The 19,504-nt window shown below is 59.0% G+C and overlaps 5 protein-coding genes across 5 annotated transcripts; all 5 read left to right on the forward strand.

The window, feature by feature from the left end:
• Positions 1-1,251: 1,251 nt before the first annotated feature.
• On the forward strand, positions 1,252-2,454 carry LINJ_32_3500 (putative chaperone protein DNAj; the record flags this gene model as incomplete). Its single annotated transcript, XM_001467987.1, has 1 exon — positions 1,252-2,454. The coding sequence occupies one exon, from the start codon at positions 1,252-1,254 to the stop codon at positions 2,452-2,454; it is 1,203 nt and encodes a 400-aa protein (XP_001468024.1).
• Positions 2,455-3,451: 997 nt separating this feature from the next.
• On the forward strand, positions 3,452-4,882 carry GCVL-2 (putative dihydrolipoamide dehydrogenase; the record flags this gene model as incomplete). The annotated part of the gene is made up of 1 exon (XM_001467988.1): positions 3,452-4,882. One exon carries the CDS (start codon positions 3,452-3,454, stop codon positions 4,880-4,882), a length of 1,431 nt encoding a protein of 476 aa, XP_001468025.1.
• A 3,902-nt stretch (positions 4,883-8,784) lies between these two features.
• On the forward strand, positions 8,785-9,696 carry CYC6 (putative CYC2-like cyclin; the record flags this gene model as incomplete). Its single annotated transcript, XM_001467989.1, has 1 exon — positions 8,785-9,696. One exon carries the CDS (start codon positions 8,785-8,787, stop codon positions 9,694-9,696), a length of 912 nt encoding a protein of 303 aa, XP_001468026.1.
• Positions 9,697-11,778: 2,082 nt separating this feature from the next.
• Positions 11,779-12,123, forward strand: LINJ_32_3530 (conserved hypothetical protein; the record flags this gene model as incomplete). The annotated part of the gene is made up of 1 exon (XM_001467990.1): positions 11,779-12,123. The coding sequence occupies one exon, from the start codon at positions 11,779-11,781 to the stop codon at positions 12,121-12,123; it is 345 nt and encodes a 114-aa protein (XP_001468027.1).
• Positions 12,124-13,016: 893 nt separating this feature from the next.
• Positions 13,017-16,352, forward strand: LINJ_32_3540 (conserved hypothetical protein; the record flags this gene model as incomplete). The annotated part of the gene is made up of 1 exon (XM_001467991.1): positions 13,017-16,352. One exon carries the CDS (start codon positions 13,017-13,019, stop codon positions 16,350-16,352), a length of 3,336 nt encoding a protein of 1,111 aa, XP_001468028.1.
• Positions 16,353-19,504: the final 3,152 nt, after the last annotated feature.

The raw sequence follows: 19,504 nt of genomic DNA on the forward strand, positions 1-19,504 counted from the left end.
GCGTGTATCGTTGTGGCTCCTCGCACAGGGTTAGGGATGCGCCTGTCCTGCCGTGTCGTTGGCGCTGACGAAGCTGATGACACGTTGGTGCGTTTTTCTGTTTGCTTATTGCGCGGCCGCCTCTTCTCTTGTGGCCCGCCTCTCCCAGACTCACACGATGGAAGACGCCGCAATACCTGCGCGCTCTCTTCTCCCCGCAATGCTGGGGAGCTGTCGCTGAGGAGGTCTTCGGGGTTTTTTCGACGACCTCGCTCGTGTTCGTGATGACCTGTCTCCACTTTCTTCTCCATCTCGGTGACAGAGAGCGAGCGAGTGCCCGCGCCCCCGCCACGCACGCACATATGCGCAGGCGCTCTTTCTCGCTCTCTCGCCTTTCACGTGTATTGCGTTTCACAGCAACTTGTAACACGAAAAGACGATTGCAGCAACAAACGACTTATGATTGCGCGGGAAGGGAAGAAGGAATATGAAGGCGTGCACACGAAAGCAGACACCTCGGAGTGCGCCTGCCGCCGCTGCATCTCTCTTGCTCCCTTTTTCCTGCCTTTCTGGCTCAATCACCGCCTTCCCTCCCGGCTTGATGTGCGGTGGCTGTGGCGTTCTTTAGGGGATGGGTACTGATGCCTCCTTTTCTCCTTTTTTTTCTGCTAGGTTTTCGTCAGACACGGCTGACATTGACCAGCTTGTGTAGTTGTGGACCTCTGCAGAGGTGAACGCATCCACCGTAGTGTCTGAAGCTTCTTGTGCGAGTCGTTTCGCTCCTCTCTCACCTCCACCCCTCCCTTACCGCCTCTTGACGCTTCCATTACTTCTCCACCCTGATCGCTACCCGCACCGCTGCTGTTGTCAGGTCATCCGCTTCACGTTGTGTATATCCTCTCTTTTATCTTCTCGGCTCAACAGCTTCTTGCGAACCTTGTCACCGCACCTTTTCCCTCGCCCAGGCCTCACATCTTCTACTGCCTGCCTGTGTGTGTGTGCGTGTGCCGTGTGCGTGCGCCAGGGAATCGGTCGAAGAGGCGTCGAAAGCGGTGTTGTTGCTGCCAAGCGCCTCCCTTCCTCCTTCTCCAAAAACGGCCGACAACGAGAAACTCTCATGTGGTGTGCGCCGCGACATTGCTGCTGTGTTGTTCCATAGAATTTGTACAGCGTAGGCACATTTTCCCTTTGAAGTTACACACACACACACACAGCAGCAGCAGCAGCAGCGATTCGTCTACTCACCGACTTCCGCTGCCGACAGACATGCGAATGACGATCCTGCACTCGCGTCGCGCTGCCGTGCGGTGCGCATGCATGCTTGTGCTTGTGCTTCTATGCGTAGCGCTGAGCTCGCGCGCATTTTTCGACTTTGGCGGCGGTCGTCGTGCCGACGCGCCGTCCGCAGAGGTGCACCATGCCCAGGAGGTGGACTACTACAAGGTGCTGCAGCTGGAGGATAAGCGCGAGGAAGCGACAGAGAAGGACATCCGTCAGCAATTCCGCCGCCTCTCTCGCCTTTACCACCCCGACGTGGCGAAGACGGAGGAGGACAAGGCCAAGTACAGTCAAGTTAACCGTGCGTACGAGGTGCTGTCCGACAAGCGGAAACGCAAGGTGTACGACATGCGCGGGGAGCGGGGCTTGGAGCAGCTCGAACACATAGACCGCTCCAAGGACACCCCTGGCGGTGGTATGAACCCCCTCGCCCGGCTCTTCGGCATGCGGGTGGACGATGGCCTGCGAGGGCCCGACATGGAGCTGGAAGCGAAGGTGGACCTCGCCAAGTTGTTCACTGGCGGGCAGGAGACACTCCAGGTCAACAAGCAAAAGGTATGCCACGCCTGCAAAGGCAGTGGTGCAGATACTAAGGCGGCTATTGTGCAGTGCCGGCAGTGCGGGGGCGAGGGCGTGCTGCGCCAGCGCATCCAGTTTGCCCCTGGCATGATCCAAGAGTTGCACCAGAAGTGCCCCAGCTGTGGCGGAGCAGGTCGGCGGCCGGAGCGGCTGTGTTCTGTGTGCCGAGGCAACAAAGTCTTGCTCGGCAGCAGCACAGTTACACTGGAGCTGGAGCCTGGCATGGAGGAGGGCCACGTGCTGAAGTTCGAGATGGAGGCGGAGGAGTCGCCGGACCGGCTGCCGGGGGATCTTCTCGTACACGTGCACACCCTCCCGCACCCCGTCTTCTCACGCCGCCGCAACCAGCTAGACTTGGACACGTCGCTGACGCTGACTCTTCAGGAGGCCCTCGTAGGTTTTGACCGCAACATCACACACCTAGACGGAGTGGAGCAGGTTCGGGTGCAGCGCCTCGACACCGTCTCACCCTATGGCACCGTGCTTCGGCTCCCGGGAAAGGGAATGCCAAAGATGAATGTCGCCTCCGAGCGGGGTGACCTCTACGTCAGGCTGCAGTACGACATGCCCGCGCAGCTTACAGAGGAGCAGAGGAAGCTGGTGGAAATGCTTCTGTGAGGTGCCGCCCCGAATCGACTCTGTGATCGGCGGTGGAGGCTACTACGCATGATAGCAGCGCGTCGTCATGAAAGGCGGTCTTCGGTCATGTACCTCAGGGGCTGGAGCTTCCTCACGCGCACTGATATACGTGTCTTTGCAGGCCCTTGCGTACAAGGTGTGCACTTGTTTCCGCTGGGCAGACGACACACCCACGGAAGGTCGTGGATGAACGCGGTGCTCGAGGCGGCGGCGGATCTCTCTCATCGTGGGCTCGCACTGGGAGTGCTTCCTATGGTGCTGCCTTGCGCGCGTTTTGTTTTTGTCTTTTGTCTTTGCTGGCTCTGCTTTGCAAGAGGGCACACGCAGACACAGACACGCCCGACTAATTTGTGTCCTTCACAGCTCTGCCCGAGACGCGCGCCGAGCCGCTCAAGGGGTCGTCTGCGAAGGTGATGCAACGCGCGAGCCGCGAAACCACCCCTCTCCCCTCTCCCGCCCTCCCATCCCCCCGGCACGTGCGGCTCGACTGCTGAAGCGCGCGCCTCGCTGAAACTCGTCGTTCTGGAGCACCTGTCTTGCACACGGAGTGCCCTGGATCGGCGCACCTTCGACCAACCTCTCAGCCGTGTCTCTATGTGAGGTATATGTCAGGGGTAGGGGGCAATGCACGTTGCGACGTCTTTCGTTAGCTTGTCTTTCATGGTAGCCGTTCTTCTCTTCTCCCTACTCATCTCTCCCACCTCCGCTGCCGCTGGACTTCTCATGCACGTCTCTATCTCGGCGTATGGGACACATGACGTGGCGTACCTCCCCCCTCCCTTCCCTCTGCAGTTTCTACCATCTCGTAGCGACCCCTCCCTTCCCCTCCCCCTTCACTCACTCAGCGGACCCTTAGCCTTATTCCTTTCGCGTGCCCCCTCCTCTTCCTCCCTCCCGCTTTTCGTGGCGACGCTGAGTGGCCTAAGGTCGAACACCCACACTTTTCCCCACTTCGCACACACAAGCACACACCAGCATGTTCCGCAGGAACATAGCGCACCTGGCGTCCTACGACGTGACGGTGATCGGCGGTGGCCCTGGCGGGTACGTGGCAGCCATCAAGGCCGCCCAGCTCGGCCTCAAGACCGCCTGCATCGAGAAGCGCGGTGCTCTTGGCGGCACCTGCCTGAATGTCGGCTGCATCCCGTCAAAGGCGCTGCTGCACGCGACGCACCTGTACCACGACGCCCACGCCAACTTTGCCCAGTATGGCCTGCGCGGCGGGGAGAACGTGACGATGGATGTGTCTGCGATGCAGGCGCAGAAGGCGAAGGGGGTGAAGGCGCTGACGGGCGGCGTCGAGTACCTCTTCAAGAAGAACAAGGTCACGTACTACAAGGGCGAGGGCAGCTTCGTGAACCCCAACACGATCAAGGTGAAAGGTCTCGACGGCAAGGACGAGACGCTCGAGTCGAAGAAGACGATTGTGGCCACTGGGAGCGAGCCGACGGAGCTGCCGTTCCTGCCCTTCGACGAGAAGGTTGTGATGTCCTCCACCGGCGCCCTCGACCTTGACCACGTGCCCAAGAAGATGATCGTGGTTGGCGGCGGCGTGATTGGGCTGGAGCTTGGTAGCGTGTGGGCCCGCCTCGGTGCTGAGGTGACCGTCGTGGAGTTTGCCTCTCGCTGCGCCGCCAACACCGACGCCGACGTGTCCAAGGCGCTCACGGATGCGCTGGTGAAGCACGAAAAGATAAAAATTATGACCAACACAAAGGTCGTTAGCGGGACGAACAACGGTAGCAGCGTGACGATCGAGGTGGAGGACAAGGATGGAAAGCATCAGACGCTCGAGGCGGACGCGCTGCTGTGCTCCGTGGGCCGCCGCCCGCACACGACTGGGCTGAACGCCGAGGCCATCAACCTCCAGATGGAGCGCGGCTTTATCTGCATCAACGACCACTTCGAGACGAACGTGCCAAACGTATACGCGATCGGCGATGTCGTGAACAAGGGCCCAATGCTAGCGCACAAGGCCGAGGAGGAAGGCGTCGCGTGCGCGGAGATGCTGGCTGGCAAGCCCGGGCACGTGAACTACAACGTCATCCCCGGCGTCATCTACACCAACCCTGAGGTCGCGCAGGTGGGCGAGACGGAAGAGCAGGTGAAGAAGAGGGGCATCGACTACAAGGTTGGCAAGTTCCCCTTCAGCGCCAACTCGCGCGCCAAGGCTGTCGGCACCGAGGATGGCTTCGTGAAGGTGGTGACGGACAAGAAGACGGACCGAATCCTTGGCGTTCAGATTGTGTGCACGGCTGCTGGCGAGATGATCGCGGAGCCGACGCTGGCGATGGAGTACGGCGCGAGCTCCGAGGACTTGGGCCGCACCTGCCACGCTCACCCAACAATGTCCGAGGCGGTGAAGGAGGCGTGCATGGCGTGTTTTGCGCAGACGATCAACTTCTAAGCGGGTAGGAAATGTGTGCGCTTGCGCGAGTGAGGGAGGCAGAGGTGCAGGGCGGCGCTGGCGGATGTGAGCACGCAGACTTGCACGTACAAACACACGCCGTTGAGCTCCTTTCGCGCCGTCGACTTTGCCTTCCACCACGACCACCTACCAACTCTATCGCTCTCCAAAGAGCACACATAAACACACTCACATGCGTAGCGGTGTGTGCCGAGGTGGGGTGGTGGCGAAAGAGGGCGCTTCACACAGACAACTTCTTCCAGGGATATGCACCTCGTAGGGCACTGAGCCAGCGGTACAAACTCGACACCTTGTTGTCGCTTGGAGAGGGTCGGAGTGCGATGGCCCCCAGGGAGTGGGCGAGCGCCGTCGCCCTCTGTCTGCCGTGTGTCTCTGAGCCCCCGCCCTCCCTTACCACCAAAAGTTTTGGCTTCCTCCCGGGGGTTTTCCTTTGTTTGACTTCCTTTACGTTTTCCGTCTGATTTTTTTATATTGTTCCTTTTTTTTTTCGTGTGGGCTCGTGTGTGTGCGTGTGTGATGTATGTGGGTGTGTGCCGCCGCCTCATGTGTGTGCACGCACGTTGGCGAGCAAGTCTTCGCTCACCAAGAACAGGGAGGGGATACATCCAATCAACCCGAGTACGAAGAGGTACCCTACCAATGAAGATAGCCGGGTGGGGAGAGACGAAGCCGCTAGAGAAATAGTTGAGGCGATGTGGGAGCAGAGCGCAACGCACTCTGCCTGTCTCCCTTGATCCCGGTTCTCTGGATGCTATGCGCGTCCGCCCCCCCTCTTGCACAGTCACTCTCTCACTCTCCGCTGCCTTTTGTGGTATTTGGCCGTTTGGCCCTCTTTTGTGTCTGTCTGTTGCGTAGTAGTCTGGGTGCTGCAACGTCGAGATGCGTGTGTATGCATGCACGCCTCTCTTTCTGTCTGCGTGGCGTTTAAGATAGAGGTAGAGGGGGTAGGTGAAACGGGACGATGACAGAGAGGCAGAGAGCATGAAGAGGAGAGAGGGATGCTGGCCCGAGGTAGCGAGTGTTGGTAGGTATATCTGAACGAGTGGGTGCGCGATGTGGAGAGTGTAATGCGACGCAACTTTAGTGTTTTATCGCAAACATGAATGCGAAGGGAGAGGGAGAGCGGGGTGCGGTGCTCAACCACTGCCACCTCGATCAGCCTTTCTTCGCTTTATGGTGGGGATGGCTTTGGCACACGAGAGAGCAGTAAAACGAAGGAGAGGGGTGCCGAGAAGGTGTCGGACGTTTTAGATCTTAAGCATGACCGAAAAGGGTACAGCGGTTGTCATAGTCGCCCGCGTGGCTCTTTAGTGGATGTCCCAGCGTGTGTGCGAGTTTGCGCGTAGGGAGCGGGATCTTCTCTCTGCTCTCGTCGTGTGCTGTGCACAGCAAGAAACACTGCTCTGGCGCACGCACTCGCACGCATGGCGCTTGGCCCCCCCCCCCCCCCCCATGCTCTCCACTCCGCCGTCGATCCTTGCCCCATTCACACCTGAAACACAATCTCGACGCACCAGCCCCTCGCCCTCTCTCTGCTTGCCCTTCCACCGAACGGACGTCATGCCAACAGGCGTCATGGTAGCTACAGTTTTGAAGCATCACTATCTAAAAGCAAGGAGAGCATAACAGAAAGCAAAAAAAAAAGGAGTGCGCAGTTATGTGTGCTTCCGTGCCACGGCGCTCTTGGATGAGGTAGGGCAGTGCCACCTCAGCCCTGCGTGGGAGCGGCTGTATAAAACGACTTGTACTCCATCCCGAGTCGACGGATCGACCACGTGCGCACATGCGACTCTCCCCCCCCCTGTGGTTGATCAGTTGCCCGTGTGGAGGGGAGGCAGCGCTGAGGCGTGGTCTCTGCAGATTCCTGGAGAGCCTCCCCTCACTCTCCCCATCCACACACCCGCGGGAGATGAGCAATAAGCGCAACAGCCACCATGCACATGACCATTGTGATACGCACTCTTCCACTTTCCTTCATCGAAACCTCAACCGATCGCCATACACACTCTCGACGCATCTCTACTCCCCTCCCTCCACGCACGACGCTCTCGTACCTACGCGCATATATCTCTTCACTTCACTGAGCTGCCCCTTCCACCCTCTTTCTTATCCTTCCTCATCCGATTCACAGATTGCTACGAGGCAGCACGGAAGTAAAGCACGCACCTCCTTCTCGCGCCAAAGTCTCACACCGTGATACTCTTGCCTTTCGCAGGTACTCGAACACTGCAAGCAGGGAGCGTGAGGTAAGAAGGCAACGAACGAAGTAAAGAGAAACTCGGCAACACTACCGCACACAGACGCACCCACGTACACACTCTCGCAAGCTTCAAGGCCGAGCGCGAGCGCGCACACAGACCAAGTAGGAGACACGTGTGCACAGAGAGGGAGCTGGCGGCCGCCTCTTGCTTTTTTCGCGTTCTTTTCTTTTGTCGGTTCCCTGCCGCCTTGTCTAATCGTGTGAAGTTGTCGGGAGTCCTTTGCTCACGTGTGCGTCTGTCAGCGACTGCCCCCTACCCTGCCCTGCCTTGTCGCTTCCTCTCGCGCGCTCCGGTCGACGACCCCGCCTCGCATAAGCTTGTTTTCTTTTCCGGTGTGTTACGTCGTCTCTGTGACTGTGCGAGCGATTAGGCGCGTATCTGCTTCTGTCGTGTGTGTCTGTGCATAAAGCCGGCCACCCCCTCCTTCACTGCCTCTCCGTCACGCATACACACACGCGTGGAAGTCCCGCGAACAACAGCGTTGTTCGCTGGCTCGGTTCTCTCTCTTCGCTTCTTCGTCTGCCCTGTTGACAGCTTAGATTCACACCCCTCTCCTCTCTTCATCACCTTTTAGATCCTTCATCACCATCTCCCCTCCCCCCTCTCCTTCTCCTCAAACCCTCTCTGTACATACGTGTATACACGTATGTGTTGGAGCTCGCCGTTTCGGTTCATCTTCCCTCTTCTCTTTGTTGTTTGCTTCGTATTGTCTCTTGCCGTTTTCCGTTTTCCTTTTTTTCGTTTGGTACTTCACACACCGCACGTTAGATCCCTCTTCTCTCTCTCCTGTGCACGTCGTCACCCTTCGCATTCTCCAGTACGCACGCGCTGACAGGCTTCGCTTTTTTTCTTCATTTTGTGCACGTGTGTGTGTGTGTGCAGATTTCCAAGTAGAAGATCCCGTGGAGAGGGTGCACATAGGAGCCGCACGCTTGATTAGGGGAGTCCAAAAGAGGTGCTCGAGTTATCTGTCTGAGGTTTCATGACCGTAGTTGCCTTCCCCTTATCCCACCCACTTCCTCTTCCTCTTCACTGTTCATTCGTGCCAGATACAGTACTTGATACACGCGCGGCGTGACATAGACAGAGAGACGGCAGCCCCTCTTCGCCCGACGCCTCACGCCACGACACCAGTTCTTGTATCCCTGCTTTGCCTTTGCTGACAGTCAACGCGTTTTCGTTTCGCCATTTGTTCTCTTGTCTGCTGCTGTGCGTGAGCGCGTGCGAGACAGCATGGCCGCCCTTCGTGAGGTGTCGAACCTCGCCAGCAACCTCGGCGCCGACATCAAGCAGCGTCAACAGAACTGCCGCGTTGACCCCAACAACAATGGCTTCTCCGGCGCCTCATTTCTTAATCAAGACAGCCTCCACCGAGGTTCACAGCAGGAGCAGCAACTTTCTCAGCGCTTGACGGCAGCAAGCAGCTTCTCTGCGGTGACGTCGCACTCCATGCACAGTTTGGTGGTGCGAAGGGGCGACAGCGAGTCTCACATCCACGCCCGACGCACAAACGTGATTGTGCCTCAGCGAACCAGTCGCGCCCTATCCGGCTCATGCGCAGACGCCCGTCATGCACAGGAGCCGACGTACTGCACGGATTTGATTGGCGACATCACCGACATGTTCGTGGAACGAGAGCGGCAGGCGGTGGCGCGCTTCAACGAAGGAAACGCGAGCAATGAGCCAACGAACACGAGTACCCTGTACGCCTACTACGCGTCCCCGCGGTACCTGCAGCACCAGCCCGAAATCAACGAGAAAATGCGTATGATCCTCGTAGATTGGCTGATCGATGTGCACCTCAAGTTCAAGCTGCACGCAGAGACCATGTATCTTGCCGTCAACCTTATCGACCGCTATCTTTCCTGCGCCAACAACAAGGTAGACCGAACCACGTTCGTACCACGCGCGCAGCTGCAGCTTGTCGGCGTCTGCGCCATGCTTCTGGCGGCCAAGTACGAGGAGATCTGGCCACCAGAGGTGAAGGAGTGCGTGCACATCAGCGCCAACACATACACTCGCGAGGAGATTATCCAGATGGAGCGCGCCATCTGCACCGCGCTGTCGTTCCGGCTGACTGTTCCGACGCCCTTCCCGTTCGCCTCGCGCGCGTGGACGGTGCTGGAGGGAGACGACTTCCTCGGCATTGGCACGGACGAGGAGCAGCGTCGCCAGTACTTCGCGATTGTGCGCCACGCCACAAGCTTCTTTATGGAGCATGCGCTACTGGACTACAAGTGTCTTCAGTTCACCCCGTCGCAGATTGCCCATGCGTCGGTGTTTCTGGCGTTGCTGATGCTGCGCACAAAGCTGGAGCTGCCCAAGACGCCCACCTTCCCTGTGTGGACGGATGCCCTGCGGTACTACACCAAGTCGGAGGTGCAAGAGTTCCGCGACTGCGCGGAGGCCATCCTAGATTATGTGAACTACGTTCCCACGACCAAGTATCAGGCGGTGCGCCGCAAGTACAACAGCAGCCGCTACATGGAAATCTCCAAAATGCTGATGCCTAACGAGCTGCCGACACTGTGAGGAAGCGGAGGCAGCACGGCTGAGGCGCATTGACGCGGGCTTGGCGGCCTCGCTGTGTCTGTGCGTGCACGGAAGTGAATGCTGTACGCATGTTCTTTTCACCCCTGACCCCCTTTGTTCGTTGGTGTGTGTGTGTGTGTGTGTGTCGGTGGGCAGCAATACGAAGGCCGCTGCGGTTAGATTATGTTAGATCCTCGCCTTTCCTGTAGCGATGTTCTCCTTTTAAAATCTTTTTTTTTGTGTGTGGGCGCGCATGCACTCTTTCGGACGCCAGCAAGATACCCCTCACATCCATCAGCGAGCAACGGTGTGTACGTTGTCGGGGCGTTGCTTTGCGTGTGTGCTTGTCTGCTCAGACTTTTTTTTTCGGGTGCAGTGCCCCGTAGGGCCCTCCCCCTCCTCCCTCCGTTCTCGGTGCTTGCCTCGAGCTTTTTTCTCTGTCGTGGCTGATGTCTTCGGCTCTTCTCCCTCTTTTGATTTCTATGTCCTTGGCACGTAACACAGGGCTGCGCAGAACACGCGGACACACCTCAGATGGAAACGCGCTTGCACAAGTGCGTTCCCGGCGACGAAAACCAGACGCATGCCACACAAACAACGTACCTTACCCTCCCTTCCTCCCCCTCGTCAGCCACATGTATATTGTGAGCGTTTTGTGTCTCTCTCTCGCTCGTATTACGGCTCTTTGTATCATGGGCCGCTGTCTCTGTGGCCGATGCGCGCACCAACACGCCGCACCCTGTGATGCGCACACGCACAGACGTGCACCCACTCACGTGGGCTCGTCGCCTTTTTCTTTCGCTTTCTTTGTCTACCTTTGTTTCTCCCCACCTTCCTGTTGCGGTCTGTCGATGACCAGCGATGATGTGAGCATGCATGCCCCTTCCGCGTTGCTCGTGAATGCCCATGCGCCGAAAAGACCAGACCGACCCACAAACACACACACACACACACGGAGTGCCATACATACAGATGCCAGCGATCGCAGCGGGTTGCTCCTCTCCATGTATGTGCTTGAGATGTGTCCGCGTGCGAGCTGCACCCACGCCCCTGTGTGCGTGCCGGTGTGTGAGGGAGAACGGCCTTCAACAACCTTTTTTTTTTGTTTTGTACTCGATGGCTCGTAGCTCAGAAACCGCCGTGTCTTCCTCGAAGAAAAAAGAAAGCAACGCGCTGCAAATCAACGCAGCGAGAGCCCATGAGGTACGTCCGTTACGACGCCAGATGCTCCAGCGGTGCGAGGGCGCGTGCGTCGGTGCGCGATGGCGGGGAGATGCTGTGCCGGTGCAGCGCTGCACTCAGCACGTTTCTTCTTTCTGTGCGTGCTCTGCGTCTCCCGCTCTACGGTGGCGGTTGCTGGGAGGGAAGCTTCTCTTGTTCTCTCGCTGGCCACTGAGGATCGCTTGAAGCACCCGAGGGGACTGTGAAGTGCCGTTTGTTTCTCCCTCACTTGTGAAGAGACGGAGAGAGGGGCGCCGGCGCGTCTGGCATGCAGCTCAAGTGTGTGCACGCTCCTTCTCTCGCTTCGTGTCGACTCCTCTCCCTTTCGGCGCATGCAGATGCGCGTCGAAGCGTGTTGCCTGGGCGCCGCTCCGCTCATGCCCATCCGGGCTCATGTGCGCCATCACTATCCCCCTTTTTCTCCTTTTCCTTTCCGTTTCCTTTGGGACACCTCTACACGCACTGTTTCTGTCTGGCGTGCTCTCGCACTCCACTGCACTGCCACCCCTCTCTCTTGTGCTCTTCTCTTCTGGCGCTCTCGCCCCCTTTCTCGTTCTCCTGCTGCGGTCACAACGCACCGAACACGAAAAACAAAGGGGACAACAGAAGGGAGAGGAAGCCATCGACACAGCCGAGGCATCAGCGCCTTTTGATACTTTCGCACTGTTCGGCGGTGGTGCGTATCGACTTTTCTCTCACTCTACTCACGTACACACGCACCGACATTCACCGGCGCGTCCAGCGGTTCTGCAGGATTGTACCTCTCTTCAGCTCTGCCTCCCTCCCTATCTCTCTCTCGCGCGCGCTCCAGCAGTGGAGCGTATTCTGCATTGGCATAGGCAGGGAAAACAAAGAGAAAACATGGGGTTTCGCATGCTGCAAGACTTTATGCGCGTGCAGCGCTGGGAGCGCTCGATCAGGAGGCGCGAGGATCACTCAGATGGCATTGTTGTACGCGGCATTCGTATGATCCCGTGGTCTGGGGTGGCCATGTTCTTCTTCATTATGGTTTTCTTCGGTTTCGACCTCGGTGCCGGCATCAAGCAGACAGCGCGGCAGATCAAGGAAAAGAAGAAGGATGCGCAGACGACGCTGGAGGTGCAGAAGATCCAGGCGCGACAGTGGTCGGTGGAGCAGGTGAAGAACTTTAGAGAGGGTGAGATGCCGCAGCCTTCGTGGGAGAAGGGCGGTCCACGAGCGAGGTGACGTGGAAGAGGCGGCGTGGCGGCGGAGGCTAAATAGAAGGGCAGATGAGGTGCACTGTGTGCGGCTCACGTTGTCGGCGCTGCCTGCCCCCCTTCTTCTTCCCCGGCAAAGTGGTATTCTTTCCGTAGTGTGCTGCCATTGCGCTCCTCCTGCTCGGTCTGCCACACCCTCGTCTTTCCTTTCCCGCCTGCAGGGCGACAGTGGGGGGGGGGGGTGGACCGGAGACGGAGAAGAGGGGGGCGATTCAGCCACGCAGCATCCCGCCCTAAACAAGGCGCGACAAACTCCGTGTAGGCACTCTTTGGACACACGCGCACGCTCACAAGTCTATCCCTGACTGAGCACTCGCACACACGCACACACACACACACACACTCGGACAAAGACCCACATAGGCCCAACGGCGTGCTGGTGGTGACAGTAGCATGCTTCGGTGTCGAGTGCTTTTCATTGCTGTTTGGATGCACGGTGTTGCGGCTGCTGCCTGTCTCTCTCAGCACTTTACAGAGGGAAGCTCTTGTTCGTTTCCATTGCTGATATATTGAGCTACCTCGGCCGTGTGCAGCGCAGAGGCGCCTTAGCGTCCCCTCTCCGCCTTTCCGAAGCACACAATGCACCGCGGTGCCAGACGCAGGCGCTCATCGTGGTAGTGCGATGAGGCTTTTACTGTCTTGTTGTCTGTTTCTTTTTCTTCATGTTGCTGCTGCCCCTCTTCCCCCTCTTGTGCTCTTCGCGTTGTGCTCGCATCGTCTTTTCTCGAGGACTGCGTCGTCTGCCTCGTTGCGCGCCACGCCCTCGTGTACAAGTCCTTATCCTTCCTTGGTGTTCACCGCCCCATTCGCTGGAGCGCAGCTGCGTCAGCAGCGCCACGGTTTCCCATCCCCTCGCCAGACATGCTCAACAAGGTCATCCAGGACATATACCACCTTCGGCGCGTGCACGCCGTGCTACCTGACGCGGTGCTGGGCGACACTCTCAAAAACAAGCTCCTGCGCCTTTCCTTGCAGCCCTCTCTGCAGGAGCTCAAGCATCGAGCCCAGCAGGCGTACGCCAGTGCCCATGAAGGCAATCAACTATGTTCTTTGCCCTCGGACAGCCGATGGGGCCACGGCGGCGGCACGCTGAGCTACTCCCCATACACTATCAACCCATCTGCTCTGTGCAATCTCTTAGACAGCCTAGCATACTTCCACTTGGGCAGCAGCGCCGTCGCGAAGGAGGCGGTGCAGCTCGTGCAGCTCAGCGCGCCGTCCATGTCGGTTCCACAACTGTGCACCACACTGGCTGCGTGCTGCGCGCTTGGAGCGCAGACCGACATCACAGCGACGGCGCTGCCACTGCTGCGCACGGCATTGAACTCGTACACCGGGCCGTCATCCTTGGGGGATGATGGGGCGGCGGTGGCGTCGTCAGCGGCCGGCTCGCATAAGTCCAACGAGGCACCGCTTCTCTTCTCGCAAGGTAACATCGTTCTGCTGCTGATGGAGGCGCTGCAGAGGGCCGGGGTTGAGGATGTGCAGGTGTGGCACCTGCTCGCGGAGCATTGCCTCCGCTACCTCGACTCCTTCGACGGCAGGCAGCTCTGCAACGTCATCGAGGCACTCTGTGCCGAGGGCATCGACGACTACCCAGACTTCTTTGTAGCCGCAGAGCGGCACATCACGTCGCAGCCGTCTAATTACTTGTCACCGGATCAGTTGCAGAGGGTGGTGCACTGCTACAAAGACTTGCATCAACCAGTGGTGTCGCTGCTCGCGTTGGTCAATGCGACGCCGCTTCACGGCGAGGATGTTGAGCGATCCATCAGTGCAGCAGCCGCTGTCGTGGCTTTCTCCAGCAGCAGCGGCCTCGACGGCTGTGGCAAGGGTAGCCGAAGTGCGTCGGGCGCCTCAGAGACGGCTCGCGTGGCGACGCTGCATCCTTCCTTAGAGGCCTTCGAGGGGGCCGCCATCAAGGCGGTGGAGTCCGCGGATGCTCAAGGGGTTTTGGACCTCCTCCAAAAGTGCGAGCAGCGACGCGTCATGACGGCACGCGCTATGGATGCCACACTCGAACGCCTACTTGCCTTGTACTACCCCGAACTGCGGAGCGGCGCCGCCTGTGCGGCGGCGAAGGGTACCGAGAGCGCATCCCCTACCGTGGGCGCCACCGATGCCGCCGCTCCGCCACCGCAGCCCCGCCACACTCCAGTGGAGCTGCACCATCTCTCCCAGGCCCTTGTGGCCGCTTTTGAGTTCAATGATGCCGCGCTTTTCGCTCAGCAGCTGCCGACTGCGGCGAGCACTGATGACGGAGAGAAGAATCCCACGATGCCCGCCAAACCCGCGGCAGTGACGGCGTTGCTCGACGCCCTCGCCGGGGAACTGACGCGCTGGTACCACCACCGTGTGCTGCACCTGGTGCGGTACGCGTTGCGGCTGCTGCCCGCTCCATCGCAGCCCCACACTTTCTACCGCGCCGTGGTTGATCACCTCCGCCGCTCCAATGACCTCTCGTCACACGAAGGGCCACCGCAGCTTCGCAGTTTGATCGACGCGCTTCTTGCCTTGCGCGCCTATGGCGGAGAGGCGATACTCGTGCAGTACATGCCAGCCATCACCGTCGCCGTGCAGAACACGCCTCGCAGCACCCAGCTTGAGCTCACGGCTCTGCTGGCCAACTTGCCGTGCGCCAAGGAGGAACTCATACCCGGGGTCTACCGACAGTGGGGATCCCAGAAGCGCTGGCTTCGCACCATCACCGAGGAGGAGGTGGGGTGGGCACTGCAGATCATGTCGCGCAGCGGCGGTCTTCGGGACTCACAGATCCTACATGCTGTGCTGCAGTACGTGCAGGCGCAGCGCGCACAACTCCCGCCGCAGCGCGTGGTGGAGTACCTGCATCAGCTGGCTCGACTAGGCGTGCGAGACCTGGAGTTCTTTACACAGACTGCGGAGCAACTGATGCGGCGTGCGGTCGGGTCCGCCTCGTCCGTGGCTCTCGCAGCACGCGGCGGCGCAGCACAGCCGGTGAGCGCCTCGTCCTCAACTTCTCAGATGATGGTGCGACATCAGCAGTGGCAGGTAACAACGGTCCACGATCTCTGTCTCCTCCTCTTCACCTTCACGTTTGTGCTGCGCGACTCGATTCGTGTCACGCAGCAGATTATTTCGCGCCTCAAGATGTGCGCCTCCTCTGCCGCGCCGCGCGACATCGCGCTAGCGCTGTACAGCTTTGTAAAGCTGCGCGTCGCGCATAACGACGAGGTCACCGGGCAGCTGTGCGAGCGGGCCTGTGCCACTCTCGCAGAGTTCCGCGCCGCTGAGCTGGCGAGCATGTGGAGCTCGCTGCGCTGCCTTCGCCATCCACACGGCAAACTGCGTCAGCGAACGCTCGACTTGCTGGGCTCCAGCACCGCCGATGTTTGCCCCAACTGGCGGTTTTCAGACAACGACTGCGTCTCCCTCGGCTCGGCTCTGCTCCTGACCGAGGCTCCACCGTCCACCACCGATCAGCCGCTTGTGCCGCCTCAAGCTCACGAAGACAGCACCGCTGCGGGCGACGCGGATGAAGGTGAAGCCCCTGCTCTTCCTGGCCCCTCTGCCCCAGTGAGGAGAGGGCTGGGGGCGGCGGTGCCACTTCCCGCAGTGTTCGAGCGGCACTTTGTGGAGGTGTGCCAGCGTCTCCTACCGGCTGCGACGGGTCAGCGGCTGTACCTCATTCTCTGCAGCCTCAGTGCGTGCCAGACATCGCTGAGCGTGCCAGTTGAGCTGTGGGAGAAAACGCTGACGACAGTGGATACACACGCCGAGTCGCTCTCTACAGGAACTCTTGGTGAGCTCGTTGGCACGGCGCAGCTGGAGGTGCTGGCGGCGTTGCGGCGCCTGCGCGCTTGCGTGGTGGATCCGGTGGCCCTTGCCACAGTGGAGGTGGCGCAGGAAACCATGTCCAGGCCTTCTGCAGCGAAGAAAGGAAACGCTGGTGCCGCTGGCTCTGGGAGGTGGGTAGCGCCGTACTGCCCGCCGCGGCTGTGGTCCACTTTGCGGCCGCAGTGGCGAGAGCTGACGTGTAGCGCAGCAGTGCTGGCACGTCCAGACCTGATTGAGGTTGTGGTAGACATCAAGGGTGGGGGCGACTCACCAGAAGCCGCTGCGGAGCCTAAGGCGGGGCGGCGGTCTGCTGCGGCTTCGGCGAAGAAGTCTACTGTGCGCAAGGGGCGTTCGGTCAAGGACGCAGTTCACCTGGTATGACGTATGCGAATGACCACCTGCTCAGCGCTTCAACCGTCTCGCTCGCTCGCTCGTCCTGCTCACCGTGCCCCCCCCCCTCTGCGCCGCATGCGGAGCCTGGGCTCATTGTGTTGAGCCCTCGAGACGCGCTCCCCCCTCCGTCTCCTCTATCCATGATCACAGACATATCTTTTTTTCTCCTTCCTTTGCTCGGCTCTGTTGCAGTGTGTGCACGTGTGTGTGTGTGGCTACCTGTGCAACACCTTCGCTGCCGCCCACTTCTATTCACTGCACTCTTCTCGCTCTGTCGTGGTCTCTTTAACCGTTGATGACCCCCCCCCCCCGCAGCTAGGTAAGCAACCAGAACACAAGGATAAAGTAGTAAAGAGGGCGTCTCAGCACTCGAGTGCAGCTGTGCGGCATAGGGAAGGCGAACGTACGTAGTCGCACCCCCACGCTGAAGGTCTCTCTAATTTTTTCCGCACTCTATAGGTATGTGGAAACCCTCGCATGTGCATGCGAGAGGTACCCTACCGTGGAGAGTGAGATAGGAGGGTCTGAGGGAGAGGATGTCCTGTCCAGCTTCTGCGTGGCTTCTCCTCTCGATTTGCTTTTAGCTCATCCTTTATGTGTGCCTGCGTGTCTGCCTGCCAGTCCCTTCGCACCGCGCGCATAACAGTTGTGGACATCATGCTCTGCATCTTTATCGTTCGCTTTCTTCCGTCGGTCAGGTCTAGTTGCGTTTCTTCCGTCTTCTGAGGCACTCCAACTCCCGTCGCCGCAATTTGCGACTTTCTGTGGCTGCCACGGATGCGGCCCATCGCCCATCACACATTCGGCACAACCGCCTCTCTTTTCATCCCCTTTCGCTACACTCTGGTTCTGAGCATCTGAACAAAGGATGTGCACACCGGAAGTAACGGAGCACACGCGCATCCATTACGTGTGCCACAGGTGACGGAGATTCCAGGAGAGCGGACATCATGAGAATCCACCAGCGAACGAGTCAACGACCTCACACCGTGACTGTGAGGAAAAAGGTGGGTGGTTGCTTGGTGATGCGCTAGTGGTCTTGTCTGGAGGTATCGTGGCTAACCAAGGTACCCCTGCTGGCAACGTTGTGCTTCTTTAGGGCGGTGGCGGTGGTGGAAAGGACTAGAGAGGAGGATGTAGGCGGATTAAGGAGGGGCGGCAGTTTAGCTGCTACTAGAGAGATGCTCGACCACGCTGTTTTCGACCCGACGTGGCTGATGTGCGTGTGAGTCTGCAAATGCCTGTGGCGATGCGTGCGTGCGTGCGTAGATGTGCTTCTGTGTGCAGCAGAGAGGTGGGGAGAGACATGTCGGTGCCGCCTTCCTTTCTTCTTGCAGCCTTGAGTCTGCCATCTCATACATTAAGGGTTCAACACTGAGAGGGATGTCTTTGTGCGGGTGCGTGTGCGTGTGTGTGCGCCCGTGTGGTCTGACCAGAGGGGCGTGCTCGGACGCGCTCTTCCGCCCTCTTCGCGCTCCACACACACACACACACACACCCTTGCACAGACCTCTGCCCCCTCTCGCCTTTCTTCCATAGTGTTTGCCTGAGTCATGTGAGAGAGAGCGAGTGTGCGGCGAAGCGAAAAGGACAACCAAAACTTGTTTTCGGGCGTGCGTGTGCATGCCTCGCGGTTATTATGGCAGCGTCTTGCCCGGCCCCCCTTCCCCTTCCCTTATGCACACAGTCGCATGCTCAACTACGAGAATGGGGCGCGGGCGTGTTGGAAAACCAAGCAGAACAGTAGACGAAAGCATAACTCTGCCGAATGGGCAGAGCGGTGTCTTCCGTCTCTCTCTCATGTACCCCGCGGGTAGATGCAAGTGCACGCTCGCGTGGTGCCTTCAGTGAGGCAAACGCGAAGGGGAGAGGAGGGGGCACGTTGCTCTTCCTCTCGTGTACATGCATCTGTTCTTGCGTGTGCCTCTTCGCACTCCGCCGGAGGCCCTCACGTACGCGTGTCTCCCTCGAGTTGGCTCCCTTTCTCTCTGTGCACGTGGAGGGCGCAGTGATATCCTGGGCAGCGCGTGCGCACGTCTCCGCGGCTGCACAAGCCCCTCCCCGCATCGATGGCCGACGTGCGCAATGTTTTCTATCGTTTCTGTTCACCTCCCCTCCCCCTTTCTTCCCGCTGCCTCTCGGTACATATTTGAATTCTGTCGCTGCTCTTTTTTTTTCCGTGGAACCGACATGGGTGCTAACAACTCGCCCTTACATGCGCGCACGGCGGGCGGCGCGGCTGTAGATTTCCTACACCATCTGCAGAAGCTCCTCCTCAACACACCCGCCCACCCACATACATACACACACACACACACACACACACACAGCGAAAAAGGAGGAAGGCAAAGACGTCTTCAAGTTCGAAAGAGAGAGAGAGGCAGGGGGCGCTTCGTTCCACCACCTCCGCGACGCACGCGATGCATGTGTGCGGGCGTCTTTAGTGAGTACTTTGCTTCTCTTCTTGGCGAGCGTTCGACTAGCCTCTTCTTTTTGTGTGTTTTGCCCGCGTTCGGGGTGCGTGCAAGCGTACATATGTGCATATGTATGCGTATGCGTGTACGTGCTTGGATGTGAGGCCACATCACACCTGCGCCAGTGTATGCTTCTCATTGCTCGTGGGTCTATCCGCGTTGCGTGGTGCTCTCTGCGTAGTCGATTTCTCTCCTCTTTCCTCGTTCTCTGAGGGCGGCACGCCATCACGCCACCCGTACGCACCCGGTAGACGGGCACGCACATACGCACACATCCATCCACCGGTATACACGCTCGCTAGGCTGCATTTCTGATCGTCTCTTTTTTACTTTGCGTTTGTTTTCGCCGCTTTCTTCAGCTCTTGCAGTGTTGTCTCAGATAATATCGTCTTCCTTTCTCTTTCCCTGTCTCCTTATTCGTCTTGGGCCCCTTCCCCCCTTCCCCCCCTCCCTTCTCTCCCTCATTCATTGGGCCATTCTGTCTCGAGACGTCGCTGTACGACCCTTCCCTCCTGCCATGAGAGAGCGCGCGCGCACACACACACACGCACACGCCTTCACCTGCTCACCTTTTTCTCGTCGTTGCTTCTGTCGTATGAGGGTAGGAAAGCTCGTTTTGCTTCCTCACCACACACACACACACACACTCATATATATATATATATC

The sequence above is a fragment of the Leishmania infantum genome, chromosome 32 (assembly GCF_000002875.2).
Source record: "Leishmania infantum JPCM5 genome chromosome 32".
NCBI lineage: Eukaryota > Euglenozoa > Kinetoplastea > Trypanosomatida > Trypanosomatidae > Leishmania > Leishmania infantum.